Genomic DNA, 14,723 nt, shown 5'->3' with positions numbered 1-14,723 from the left:
GTGTCCAGGCAGCACTGCACAACAGGTTATTTCTGACATTTAGGCTGAGTAAGATTTGTTTTGTTGTTGGTTGTGTAACCAACAGAAGCTTGTGTAAAAGCAGCTCATTTGCATTTAAAGGGACTGTTACGTCTGCCATGTATTTTGGTGGTTTTCCTTCTCTCTCTTCCCCCCCTTTATAATTCTCAGCTGTCATTCATTCTTAGGTTCACGATTGGTCGGTTTGCCCATCAATTATTATTTGCCCAGGAGTGATATCCCTCCCAAGGAACCAATCGGAACTCATCTCCCCTGTATAAAGACCTGAAAGCAACTGGAGGAAGAGAGAGGCATGTTTTCTTTCATTTGTTTTGACCATTTTGTTACTACTTTCCCCGATTTATATTTTGGTATTGAAACTTTGTTTTGAAAGACTTTGTTTTGGTTACGACTTTAAGTTTGAACCATACTTGTTTGTGGCGTGTTTACACTGCTCATTTCGGACTCAGAGCGATGGGATAGTTTCAGCATGTCACGTGACCTACATAATACAACACGTAGTATTTGAAATTGTTTATACACACCAGGTAAGGAGCGGTTGCCACCTTATGTATTTATGTTTGTTAGTTAGTGTAGCTTAGTTGGTTTAAGTATTTATTTCTGTCTTTATTTTTAAGATAGTTAAGTACTTCATTTGATAAGTTAGCTGGTTTTTGTTTTGTTGATTTCTTTGCAGCACCGCTCATAGTCCCACGCTTTTTGTTCCATCTTTTTGTTTAACTATTTTGCGTATATATTCTGTAAATATTCTTTCCTATGATCACTATATTATTTTGTAAATCAATCGGGTGTTTGTTGGTTTGTTTATGATTTTTGGATTCATCTTATCAAACATTTATCAATAACTGAACCCGTTCTTTTCTTTTCTTTCATTTAAATTTATTTTACTTTAATACATGTTACCGTCCCTATTACTCCTAGACATATTTTTTAATAGGGAGACAAAACAAGGACACACAAAAAAGGCGCGTTTTGCTCACACTCAAATAGTGGCAAATTTGACAAGTTATAATAAATAATTGGGGGCATGAGCGGAAACTTTAGACACATTCTGGGGACACCAGAGATTTATCTTGTGAAAAGGGGCATGATATGTCCCCTTTAAAAATGAAGGTGCCAGGAAGAACCAAAAAGGGGGGTTTTGGTTCCCTGAAGAACGTTTTTGTAAAAGGTTCTTTAAATGACCCTTTTTCCCCCTAATAATTTTATAGTCTAAAGAAACTTTCTGTACTACAAAGAACCTTTTGTGCATTTTTTTGGGATATTAAAGGTTCTTTATGGAACCATACATCCCACCAAACACTCTTTTTAAGAGTGCTTGTCAAAAAAAATCTGGTACTGCAATCTGGTACTGCAGGTCATTCCCCTAAATCAATATAACTCAGAAAGATTGTGAGATGAGTGATCGAGATAAGGGACAAAGCATGTCCCATCCACAAAAGCCCCATTTATGTTAAAAAGTAAGAATGTCAACACAATACAAATACTTAAAAGTTACGTCAAAGGGAAATGTATATACTTAGGACTTTCATTGCTTTTTCTGTCTTTGATGGTTAAGTTGTGTACATTCACACACCTACATACATTTTACTAGATAATTACACCAAAAAAAAAAATTGTATATATATATATATATATATATATATATATATATATATATATATATATATATATATATATATATATATATATATATTTGTATATATTAAACAATATATATATTTGTATATATAAATACCAAGAGAAATAAAAATAATGAATTTGGTATAAGTGATGGCATAACTAGTTTTTCAAAAGATTATTATTATTTTTACATTTTATTCATCATAGTCAGTCTTATTTGTCATTAAACCTTTATCATGCTCCAGTACAAATGTTCTTTTGACAGATGATGTTGATGCATGATGTGAATATAGCTGAAACGTTGTGGTGTTTGTGCATTTTACCCCTTTATTTACTTGTACTTATAATTGAGACAACGTTGTAATTTATAAAGGTCTATATGAGGTCACAATCATTCTGTTTAATGATCAACAGCCTGACAGAAGGGGGCATATAAAGTTCAAAACTGTGGGTGTCTTATACTCTATAGTGAGGACCAGAGCAGTCTTAGCTTAAAGGAAACAACCATGATGCTGCTTTTACTGTCGCTCCTTCTAGTGTCGTCTCAGTCTCATTCATTTCCTACAGAGCCCATGCCTGAACATCAGACAGAAACTCGGTCACGCTTTGCTGCTCTGGATGAAGTTCGGCTTTTGGCAAACGGCCTCCTACAGCTGGGCCATAACCTGAGGGACTTTGTGCAGAATACCAAGAATCAGATCAATGATATATTCCAAAAGCTCAATATCTTTGACAAATCCTTTTACCAACTTTCTGTGCTGGCCAGTGAAATCAAGGAGGAGGAGGAAGAACTGAAGAAAACCACTGTGATCTTAAAGGCAAACAATGAGGAAATAAAGAGTTTGTCACTGGAGATCAACTCCAAAGTAGAAGATATCATGAAAGAGAGGAACCATCTGAGGAATCAGGTTGGCGGCTTGGAGGAGAAGTTAAGTGGTCTGTCCCAGAGTTTTTTCTCAGCTGAGCAGGTTGAAGAAATATCTGCACTCAGGGTATGATCAGTAAAGTTTTTTATGTATTTTATGATTTTGCTCAAATGCAAACAAACAAGATGATTTATATATAGGTGCCACACCTAACCTCTAAATCATCTTGCTTGTTTTCAGTTGGCCACGTTTTCTATGTGTTAACTTGGTATTTGAAAAGGCAGGAAAAATAAATTTACTTAATTGTGTTAAAAAAAAAAAAAATCAATGATAAGAGATTTCATTACTCCAACTTTTGGATAAAAATGTATATTTATACTCTGATAAGTAATTTGGTTACATTTATGAGTAATATTAAATAACTACTTATAGGTTTAGGGTTATAAAGGTTTGTTAAGGGTTAGTTGCATTGTAACTATGCAATTACTACAGTAACTATATGTAATGTGTAACAAAGACACTGTAAAATCAAGTGTTACCTAAATATTTCACTAAACTAAGTAAACAGAGTAACAGAGTTGAATTAACTGAACCATTAAAGGCTTAGTTCACCCAAAAATGAAAATTATTTCATTAATTACTCCCCCTCCTGGCGTTGGACACCCGTAAGACCTTCGTTCATCTTCAGAACACAAATGAAGATATTTTTGTTGAAAGCTGAGGGCTGAGAAAGGCTTCAGATAGGCCTCCATTGGCATTCAGTATATTCCCACTCACAAGACCCATAAAGGCATTAAAAACATAGATACAAAGTCCATCTCACTACAGTGTCTGTACAATATGTCGAAAATAGTTATTGTGCGTACAAAAATCAAAATAACGACTTTATCCACCAAGTTATTGACCTGAATTTGACGCATGCGCGAGAATATGACGCAGATCCGCCGTTCGATACATGAAGAAGAGGAGTGCCGCTATCGCGTGAGTTCATGGCAGAGACCTACATGGAAGACAATAACTTGGCAGATAAAGTCATTATTTAGTTTTTTTTGCGCACAAAAACTATTCTTGTCACTTCGTAAAATTATTTTACAGACACTGTAGTGAGATGGACATTGTATTGATGTTTTTAATGCCTTTATGGGTCTTGTGAGTGGGAATGTACTGAATGCCAATGGAGGCCTATCTGAAGCCTTTCTCACCCATCAGCTTTCAACAAAAATAACTTCCTTTGTGTTCTGAAGATGAACGAAGGTGTTACGGGTGTCCAACGGCATGAGGGTGAGTAATTAATGAAATAATCATTTTTACAGGACCACAAAAAATATCCATCACATTATTTCAGATTTAATATTGAAAAAATCTATTGATTAAAAGTTTGTTTAATTTTTAACAGTTTTGCGAAGGTAAAGGCAATTTTAGCATTTTATAGAGGGTGATAACAATTTAGGTCACAGTGTTTCACTTGACCCTAAAAGTTTTGGGAACCAGCTAAAATGTAACAGGTACTGGTTAGCCTGACAAGCCAGACCCACATCAAGATGTTTGGTCTGGAAACTCACCATAGACAGGGCTCAATCTGAGGGGCGGGATAAATGGTTGTCTTTCAAACTCCCTCTGCACGCGATAGGATAGCGCTGCACCAACCAGAGCAACGAAGGTGAAACAGAGCTTGTTGACAGATTAAACATTCGCCGTATCCGGTCGGCTAAACTCCGAACACATCTGCCCCTTTTAAGAATGACTTCAGTGCCGTTCTTTGTTCTTTTCTCAGAGAAAAGCTTGACTCCAAGTTGTAATGAAGTTCGTAGATGGATGGAAGGAGGTGGGAACCGGCGAACGTTTCACAAACATTTATTTAAAAGAAATAAACAAACTGAAAGTAAAACCACGGGCAGCCCCTCACGGACGACTGCCCGTGAACACACAAAATAAAGCGTGGGCAGCCCCTCACGGACGACTGCCTACAAACACATAAACAAACTAAACATCAATTCCAGGCCTGGTCCTCTCTCGTCTTCCGCTGTCCTTGCTCCTCCTTATATGCTCCCGTCACATGGCCGCGAGACGAGACCGGTGTGCCACGCAGCTGGCACTCGTGAACATTAATCACCGGCCCGCTCTCGCGGTCCCTCGCCCCGCTGCCTGTCACACCACACAAAGTCTTCCAGAATCGCGGTCAAAGCTGATTCGAAAGACCACCGCCGTTCGCCAGTTTCTGTGTTTACTAGAAGCACGCAACCGCAACTCGGTCGTCGTCATTATGGCCCCGCCCACCGACTCTATACGCGATGTGATTGGCCCGTCCAGATTGAGAGGAATACAGCTCAAAAGGGTATTGAGAGTTCTTAGACGACACTTGCGGGCAGATTAAATTTGCTGCCGTTAGGGTGCGTCTAGATTTCTAGACTAGGTACTGGTCATTTTCTGCCTGTAAATGTTTTATTAAGTAAGAAAAAACAACACAAAATTCAAAATTACATAATACAATAATGCAACATTCATATTAACATAGTACATTTTTAGAGTGTGCATTTCATTCCAGGTATACATTTTATCACTGATGCATTCATTTGAAATATATCATTTGCTACTGTAACCACTCCTGTTCAAACCGCCCGCTCCAAGTGGGACTTGAACCAGGGTCCGCCAGCATGAGAGTCGGATGCTCAAACAAGGAGGCTAAAGGCTGAAACCTCTAGCATATGTCGCTAGAGCGGCTCTTGAGGTCATAGGGGTGAGGTTTACTCACACAGCAACTGCTAGCTGGCCTCTGTTACACTACCTCAGTACAAATTCTGGAATTCAATTTTTAATTCAGTTATGAATAACCAAGTTCACAATTATGTTTGACCCAAGACCGCAGAGAAAAAATCTGGGATTCTAGCAGATGTGATTTCTATGTGTCCATAACGTGGCCAGGAAGTTGAAAAGATGCTGAGGTGTTGTTGTTGTTGTCTATTAGGAGATAATCCAGACCCAGGAAAAAAGCATCTCTGATCTGCTGAAGGCTGTAAAAGAACAAAGAGAGCAGCTCAACAACCAAAGGACCAAGATCAAGGGCCTGGAAAATAAAGTACAGTATTAAGATACCATTCAAAAAAAGTTAACTATAACTGTGGATATTTGCTGTCAGTGTGTAACCCATCCTGCAGTTTGCAATAAAACAAAAAATGAATAGCCTATTTTAAATAATGTGGCTTGTTGAAGTGAAGTATGCTATTACTTTGTTGAGTGATGGGACTTTTCATCCAGCAGACAATAAAATGAGCAAAAATACCACATATTTAACCCCCTTTAAGACCCGTAAACACCAAAAAGTGATTATAGCGTCCACATCAACACACAGTAACGTTCTGTTTATTGAGCTGCAGTTCTGTTATCTTAAAATCGCAGTGAATTGAAAGCTGTGATAGTCATATGATGTACATCTGAGTGAAATGGCATCTTGAACAAGATGTAGTTAGGTTGTCCCAACCTCGAGCCAGTAAAAACGTCATCAGAGAAGTGAAGAGATGATGTCACTGTTAGTTATTTTGATTCAAGATTATGAGGGCGTATAAAATGAATTAAAAAAAAATGGTATGAGCACAAATAAATCATTTATAATAAATAAACAATGTTCCATAAAAACTAAGAATTGTCCATTTATATTTCATGCATGGTGACGTGAAACTTTTGAAAGCAGGGTGGATTCTGATTGGATGTCATTGTTTTTATTTTTCGTCAGATGGAGAAAAAATAATCGTTCTGAAAGCGATTCCAATAATATCGTTCCTTTGCGTTGTTGACTCTGCTATTCTCATAGAATTAGAATATTTATTGAAACAGTTATTGTAGTTCTTGTCATTGCTGTGAATGGCCTTTAGGAGGTTTGAGAAATTCTGTGTAATTCTATCTAGCTCAGCGTCCAGGAAACTGCTGAAAACTTGCATAGGAACCGCCAAACCAACAGCCTCTCGGGATACCTTCCGTACTTCACATCCGATGGGAGCTTCTCAAGTGGTAGGGGATACAGAAATGAATGGCGTTGAAAAAAGTTACTGCATCTGTTAAGTTGTATACCAGCATGTCATGTTGTGTTGTACTGTAGATCTGCCAAAAGACTGCGGTGAGGTCTTCAGTCGAGGACAGAAAATCAGCGGCCTGTATGCTATTAAACCATACAAGTCAGAAACTTTTCTTGTGAATTGTGAATTCACAGAAGGTAAGAATAAAAGCATATTTTCTTTCTCACATCTCTGAATTCCTAAAACAGCCAGAGGTGTTTCTCTTCACCAAAAAAGATTCATTCAATTTTGAGATGCCAATCGCATGGTCTGTCATCTGCAGAGGGAGTGTTCACTGTCATCCAGCACAGACATGATGGCTCTGTGGACTTTGACCAGTCCTGGGAGAAGTATGAGGACGGATTTGGAGACTTTAGCAGTGAGTTAAATCAAGGATGTTGTGCTCATAAACTCGAGTAAATGTGTTCAGTCAGTGATTATAGTGTGGATCACAATGCAGTGCTCTGTGATTGGTGTTAAGAAAATCCTAACGTCCTACTTTTAGTAGCACTTTTTACTACATAATTTCACAGTATGTCCAATTTGACCAGCATTCCACTTTTATAATGTTGCGTTCCTTGTCCTAATCTGTTCTCATGAGAAATCCAGGCATAATATCTTCCAGAATACCTACTGAAGAAATATATACACTCCAAAGAAAATTTGTAAAAATAAAAAAAATAAGGTACACTTTTGTACTGTATTAATTTTTATTTTTTACATAAGCTTTTTACATGTATTTTGAATGTTGCACTTCATTGCAGTTTGCAATTCATTAATGTCTGGATAATGAGCTGCCAGTACCTTTTTAGTCATGCATGTGGTTACAGCCGTGTGCCAGAGACAGTACACTGTAAAAACTATATGATCAATAAGTTATGGCAACAAATATTTGTTACAATGCTTTATATTAAGTTTAGGTACTGCAATCCCTTTCAAATAACTGTTAAATGTTTGTAAAGCGGTGTATCCCCTCTCCCCCTCCCCCTCCCCCTTGACTCGAGGTTGCCAGATCGGCTGCAGGATCCAGCAGGAACGTTTGTAGCTGCAGCTGTGGTAACTAGAGCAGATCTGGCAACCCGGATGCCGAAACACTACTGACTTTGTGATTGGTAGATCAGTTGAGGGTGGAGCTTCAGGCCAAAACACAACATGTCAACATCAACATCAGATGAGGGGTGCAACAACAACTTTTAAAAGACATAAATTACAGAAATATCATAACGTTGAAATGAAAGTGACTGGCGAAGACAAATTTTCTCAGAATACATAAACATTTCAGGAAACAAAATGACACTTACAGTAAAAGCATCATTTTCATTTCAAGAGTAAAATTTTACCTATTAAAATCATATGAAATGGTTGCATGCCAATTGGCTGATGTACTGTACATTTAAGAATAATAATTGTATCTAAACTGTATAGCATTACTAAAAGGAGTGATGTGTATCAAAAAATGTAAACAATGCATATTGTAGTCAAATTGTATCACATCATATTATATATATTATGCTATTTGAATGCCATAATAATATTCCAAAGTAAAATTACAATATATACTACATTGTAAAAAAAAAAAAAAAGGCCCCAATTGAAAATTTTCTTGTGACTGATCACATCAAAATTTTTCAGTTGGCCAAACTTAATTTCTGTGAAATAAATCGCATTAATTCACAAAAATTCAGTTTGGCCAACTGAACATTTTTAATATGGAGATTTTTTATTTATTTATTTTTTTACAGTGTACAGAGACCTAGATGTCTGTTTTTGATAGGTGAATTCTGGCTGGGGCTGAAGAAGATCTATGCTGTTGCCCGTCAGGGACATTCTCTCCTGCACGTCCAGATAGAGGACTGGAGGAAGGAAAAGCATTTCATGGTTTATCAGTATGTCCTGGAGGACGCTGCATCCAACTACACCATCCATCTGAAGCTGCAGTCTGCCGAGTCCAGCACTCTTGTGGACGAACTCACTGGCTTCAGGTTCTCCACTAAAGACCACAACAATAGAAACCATGATCCAAACTGTGCCCAAGACTACACAGGTACAGTACATGTCATCATTTACAGCCAACACAAATAGTTCCATCATCTTGATAATGCTCACATTAAGTTATGAAAACATTATTTTTGAATGTTATTTGTCAAATTATCCATTTGGAATCCAGTTTGAAGAAAAAAAAGTTCTATGAACGATGCATAGTAAAATAAATATATATATATTTTTAATATTTTTATCTTAAGAACATTATTAAAGACCAGATACACTTTCAACCAATGTTCCATTAATGGTACTGGAAGAACGTTTATTCATAACTTTGAGAGAACCTTGCTAGAACGTTCTGAGAATGTTCCCTGTTAACTGTGCAAAACTACCTGCTTTGCCTGTACCTGTGTTTTTGTTGTTGTTGCATAATATGCTTTTTTGTGCATGGAAATTGAAAACTAAATGTGTATTTTTTGTACACGACTGCTGCTCTTTCCTTTAGGTGGGTGGTGGTTTAGCATTTGCGGCGACATTAACCTGAATGGCAAGTGTATTCAGAGCAGACCTCGTAAAAAGGGAACCCACTGGAAACCTGGCAGGGGAACCACCAGCTTCAAGGCCTCAAAAATCTCCATTAGTCATCTCACAAAGCCACAAACCCCTTAATATCAACAGCATGTGCAGAAACACACAGTATGGGATTATCAGAGCTCCGATACACACTCATGCTGAACAACTGAATACTGGTTTTTACAAAGTAGCCTAACCTTTTAATGGACATGAAAATGTTTGTTGAGTATGAACATCAATATGATGCAGTAAAAGTGGGACATTTACTCTATGATTAGGCCACTGGACTCCAAATGATTCAGCTTCTCCACCAGTCATCTTAATTACATTGCAGTGAGTCAAACCAGGAAACCTCTCATTTAACCTTGCGAGAGCCAGTTTCTTCCATGTGTTTAAATGAGTCAAATTGACTTCAAGATGTCATTAGCACACAGCATTTGTCATTTGCTATTTTTAGAACTATTTCCAATAAATATTTTCTATTCATTATTTTAATTATATTTCAATTAAAGCATTACAATTAAGATGGCTTTTAATTTGTTTTTAAGTTTTTTTAACACATGTAAATAAAATGTATATAAATTAAATCAAATAAATCACTGATGATAAAAATAAATGAGAGAGAGAGAGAGAGAGAGAGAGAGAGAGAGAGAGAGAGAGAGAGAGAGAGAGAGAGAGAGAGAGAGAGAGAGAGAGAGAGAGAGAGAGAAGGATGTGCATAGCTGATCCAACGTTGCCCTCTTCTGAGCATTGCCAATAATTGCAATTTATTTATTTAGAGTTTGTTAAAATAATCCATACACTAATCAGCCACAAAAGCTGGAACCGAGATGGGTCTTGCACATGTTGAATACTTGGGTCCCACCTAGTGGCAAGTGCAATCCTATATAAAATATATCTGGGCAATTAACATGGGGTCATTATGGAACCCGCAGACAATTCTATGGGCCCATTTTCAGCCCATTTTATTCCCATATGGGCCTGACATGCAAGACTTGGCTGGGAATTAAAACCACTGACAGGTGAAGAGTAACATGGATGCCACCTGATAAGGGGTGGTAACAAAGGCACCTAATATATTATTCAGCAAGTAAGTCTTGTGGGGGGTTGACCATATGGGTGAACATGATTTCACTAAGTACAACGTGTTCCTTGATCAACATTTTTTTTAATCCTGGTACAACATTTCAATCAACCAATCAGAATTGAGGAACAAGTTTAAAGTTTATGTTAGGTTTAGGCTTATAATCAGGGTTAGGTGCTTCTACATTACCCTCTGATTTTTGGGATAACTTTTGGATCGTGTTAGGGGTATAGACTGAGTAAACCCATCCTGATCTGCCGGCAATTTGATTTTGCCCTGCAACTAAGTCTGGAAACCTGTACATTAATTTCTACAGCTTCTGTTACATTTTTGCGGCAACCAATCACAGACTGTCTTATCCACCTGGCGCACTATTGGTGGGTTTAACATGATGAAGGATAGAGAAGCGACGGGTTGTTGCCCGTTGATCACACCTCTTGTGGTCTCATTGGTTAATGGAATATCAAATTGCATACAGAGTCATTTGAATTATTAGCCTGGGAAAACCCAGACAATTTCTGGCAAATTTAGATTTGCTCTGCAAGTAGTCTGGCAAAGAGCCCATTCAAGTCCATTTCTAATCCATCAAAATCGTGGCACCAATCAGACACATTGGAGTGGGCTTTACATGATGATGACAGTGTAGCGACGATGAAGCAGATTTTGTACATTACAAAGATGGATGCCACCGTGAAACAACACTCGTTCGAATCAGCGATCGCGTCTGTGATCTAAGTGATTTAACTTTACCTTTCGATAAAACCTGAGCAAAACACAACACTCGACTACCAGATGTGGATTGCAACGACTACTTTAATGAAGAGGATGGGGAGTGTGATCGTGTGCTAACACTACACTGCAGCTCGACCAGAAGCAAATGCAATCAGAGCTGGTTTAAGAAATATCCAATTGGTACAGAGTCATTATGCTCGTTTAATATGCCTCTTGTGCAGTAGAAAATACAGAGCAAACTCCCCAGACCAATGTTCAATCTTAAATTGAGCTTGGTCTAGTGATAGCCAGACAAGTTAGGGGTAGGGATACGGTTCAGACTAAATTTTCAGACAGGAATGTTGTTTCAGGATAAACAAAATATGCCGATCCAGGTCAGGAACATGTTTGGCAAAATCACTGTGACTTTCTGAATTTCCACTGACTGCACAGTGACTTTCACTGAAAACATTCAGTGGTTCCCTTATGAAAAATAAGTTTATTCAAGTGTAATATTTGTATTTGATTTATAAAGAAAACAGATTAATTCTGAGTATCTGATTTTTTTGTTTAGGCTAATCCACTGGTCGTGTACTGTAGATAGGAATTTACTTCAAATCTACTTCTTTTCTCCTCCACAGACTGAATGTTCCTGTTATCCATGTTTTTTACTTTTATATGATAGAGGGCGCTATTACGCATCTTCTACAAAAGAGTACAGATTCTCCTGATCAAAAGAACACAGGTGAACAAGAAGCAGAAACAAGTAATAGAAAATACATAAATGTAAAAAAACGTGATCAATACAATCAATATATAATAAAGTATGACGTTATGTTAACTTAAAAATATATAGTATAAAACAACTAACCCAGTAGTTTACTGAGTAGAGTTTGTGTACTTTCATAAACTGAACCAAGTATTTGAAGTATTAGTAAACTATCAGTATATCTATAAAAACTAAGTTGTAAACTTGTGAACTGTAAGTTTACTACTTTTATACTTATAGTATATTTAAAAATATACCTTTAAACTAAAAAGCTGCCCATGATAGAAAGGTTCCAGTCAACACTGCTTTGCTGCATATGTGAATGTGTAACCACAGGCTGGTCAGGGTTCCCATGCTAACTCCTGTCCACTCCCGAAAGTGCCTACAATGGGCACGTGAGCATCAGAACTGAACAGTGGAACAAGGTTGCCTGGTCTGATGAATAACATTTTATTTTAGATTGGGTGGTTGGCCAGATGTGTGTGCATTGTTTACCTGGGAAGAGATGGCAGCAGAATGCACTGTGGGAAGAAGGCAGACCAATGACCTACCTACCTACCATTTGCGTCAAGAGTAAATATCTTGATTTGAGGCAAATTCAAAACTGGAAAGTTGTCAGGCATATATAAGTCATCTATATGATATTATTTAATCACACAGCTTATTTTACACAGCCTCTATTTGGAGACCTATTTCTTGCCATCAAACTACACAAATATAAAGTAGGCCTATAATATACTACAAAAGATACATCTGGGAAGAGAGCCAGGTGTCATAACGATAACCTGGATAAGATTTAGAAGCATATAGTGGTTCCTCATAAGAAAACAACTGTAAGAATTGCAACTGACATTAGCCATTAGCAGCAGCCATCTGCACTATGCCATGAATTGCAGTCGAATTGAAGTGGTGTCCAGCACCCACCATGACAGTGGAGCCCTGCCTATCCTGCAGGTCGATGGAGGAGAAGATGCATTGAATGAAGTTGTGCAAGTAGTAATTTTTCTTCCTCAGGCCACTGGTTCCAGGCCTCTGGTTGAGGTATGGAGAAAAACACAATGTCAGCAGTTGCAAGAGTCTATGGCTGCATCCGAAACCTGGAAAATGTTGCCTTCGGAGGACACATTTCAATGTAGGAAGACATCAAGGCACGCCAGTGTGTGTGTAAATGTACCTTTTTTTAATTAACCCTTTCCACTTCTGATGTAATTTCTAGCAAGAAATTACTAATGTAGTTATTAAATATTTGTTTAGTTCTAACCAAAGCTCTCTCCATTTTGCTGTAGATCATTAAACTGTTACACTGCTTAAGAAGTCTGGCCAAAATTAGTTTTGTGAGATGCCTTCATTCAAAAACGCTGCCTTACAAGTCATTGTCTGATAAGGCAGCAAGGCAACTAGTCAGCTGCCTAGGTTTTCGGACGCATCCTATCATTCAATTCCTTCAGAGTTTAGCTCCAATCCTAATTAAACACACCTTAACCAGCTAATCAAGGTCCTCAGGAAACTTCCAGCTAGGTGTTTTAAAGCTGGTTGAAGCTACACTATGCAGAACAGTGACCCTCCAGGACCGGAGTTAGACACATTCTATGGGATGTGCTGTACAAACAAATCTGACCCTTGATGGCCCCACCTCATAACTTGCTGGACTTAAAGGATCTGGATCCTAAAGGATTTTTTCTTTAGCTGTGTTTCCACTGCAGGAAATTTCCCCAGCAATTAGGGGAACACTTTGTGTGTTTCGACTACAGGTACCAGGGTCTAAATGAAGTTCTAGGTAAAAATGTCCCCCTCAGAAAGTCCCTGCTCACGAGGTAGTACTAGTTCAACAATTTTCGGTGGCAGGACTTAGGTGCATAACATGCTGATTGGTTGAGTTATTGTTTATTGTTATTGTCTGTTGCGGTGCATGCAGTGAAGCCCAAAGTATACTTCAATTTTATGCACGTGAGAGCCATTAAATATAAAATGACGTCATATTGTTCTCGCAGCCCTGGTTTGGGAGTTCTCTGAGCTTGTTCTTGACACTCCATCTGAGAAGAACCTTCTTCCTGTGGTTGTCCAAGAACTATTGTGTGATTGGTCAGAAATTTCAAGTGGGCAGTGTTAATGCAGAGAAACAGAAATGTTCGGCATCTGCTTTTCTAGTGAAGTATGAAATGTCCAGACCAGAATGAACTTTGTTCCTGTTCTTGCCACTTCAAGAAAATGAAAACGTTTCTTTGTTCTTGCGGAAAATGTACCAAGCTTTGCACAGACCATCTTCTGTTTCACTTTTTGTTATTTCTTCATCCAGTATCAACAAGCAAAGCATGTCCTTCTCTTCCGTTGTTGTTATTGTTCTTCTGTTTCATCACACTGGTAACTGCTTCTTGCGGACCCCTGTAGGCCAGGAGAGGTATTGCAACTTGTCGCAATGCGCTTGAATCGAATGCCTGTGTACGAAATCCAGCAGAAATTGGAAAGTCGTGCGCAGTCCTACGTCATCGGACTAATTTGAATAATATTCACAGTACTTTAGACCGCAATAGAAACAGACAGCAACAGGTCTGGGAGGAAAAGTTTCTGGGACAATTTTTTCCATATTGGAAACACATTTTTCTTTAAATCTCAATTTCCCTGGTCTTGTTGCAGTAAGACCTTACACTGAGTCTTTTTTTATTCAGTTTATTCTGGAACCAGCTAAACCACCTGTTGCAATCAACACATCAACACAGAAATGTCATCCGTAAGGATCTTAGAAATGCTGCAGTCAAAACCCACACCCCCCTGACTGGCTCCCATCCCCATTCTGTTATTAAACTAGGCTATATAGCACATTTTTCATTAGCTGCTCGAATCTCGAGTTATCCTTGGATATTTAGAATATGTCAAAACACATCATGGAGTGTTTACAGCCAGATCATTGTGGGCTTATTCACTCAGAATCAGCTCTATTTAGCCTCTGAGTAAATGGCTGGGAAAATAGTGCACATGAATGAGCCCTTGTTGGCTGTCTTATGCATCTGCCTCAACAGGCCTTTGGA

General features: G+C 38.1%; 1 protein-coding gene across 3 annotated transcripts; it reads left to right on the top strand.

Moving 5' to 3' along the window:
• The first annotated feature begins 371 nt into the window (after positions 1-371).
• On the top strand, positions 372-9,663 carry LOC137090291 (angiopoietin-related protein 3-like). 3 transcript variants are annotated; one of them, XM_067454205.1, is made up of 8 exons: positions 372-566; positions 2,230-2,654; positions 5,494-5,604; positions 6,431-6,533; positions 6,622-6,735; positions 6,861-6,956; positions 8,352-8,621; positions 9,066-9,663. In XM_067454205.1, exons 2-8 carry the CDS (start codon positions 2,235-2,237, stop codon positions 9,227-9,229), a joined length of 1,278 nt encoding a protein of 425 aa, XP_067310306.1. In that variant the 5' UTR covers positions 372-566; positions 2,230-2,234; the 3' UTR covers positions 9,230-9,663. The 3 variants fall into 3 exon arrangements, with proteins under 3 accessions (XP_067310306.1, XP_067310307.1, XP_067310305.1); XM_067454206.1 differs by lacking the exon at positions 372-566 and having other exon boundaries at positions 2,011-2,570; XM_067454204.1 differs by lacking the exon at positions 372-566 and having other exon boundaries at positions 2,016-2,654.
• The last annotated feature ends 5,060 nt before the right edge of the window (positions 9,664-14,723 follow it).

This window comes from Pseudorasbora parva, chromosome 9 (genome assembly GCF_024679245.1).
Source record: "Pseudorasbora parva isolate DD20220531a chromosome 9, ASM2467924v1, whole genome shotgun sequence".
NCBI classification, from domain to species: Eukaryota; Metazoa; Chordata; class Actinopteri; order Cypriniformes; family Gobionidae; genus Pseudorasbora; species Pseudorasbora parva.
This window is presented reverse-complemented; position numbering and strand designations above follow the sequence as displayed.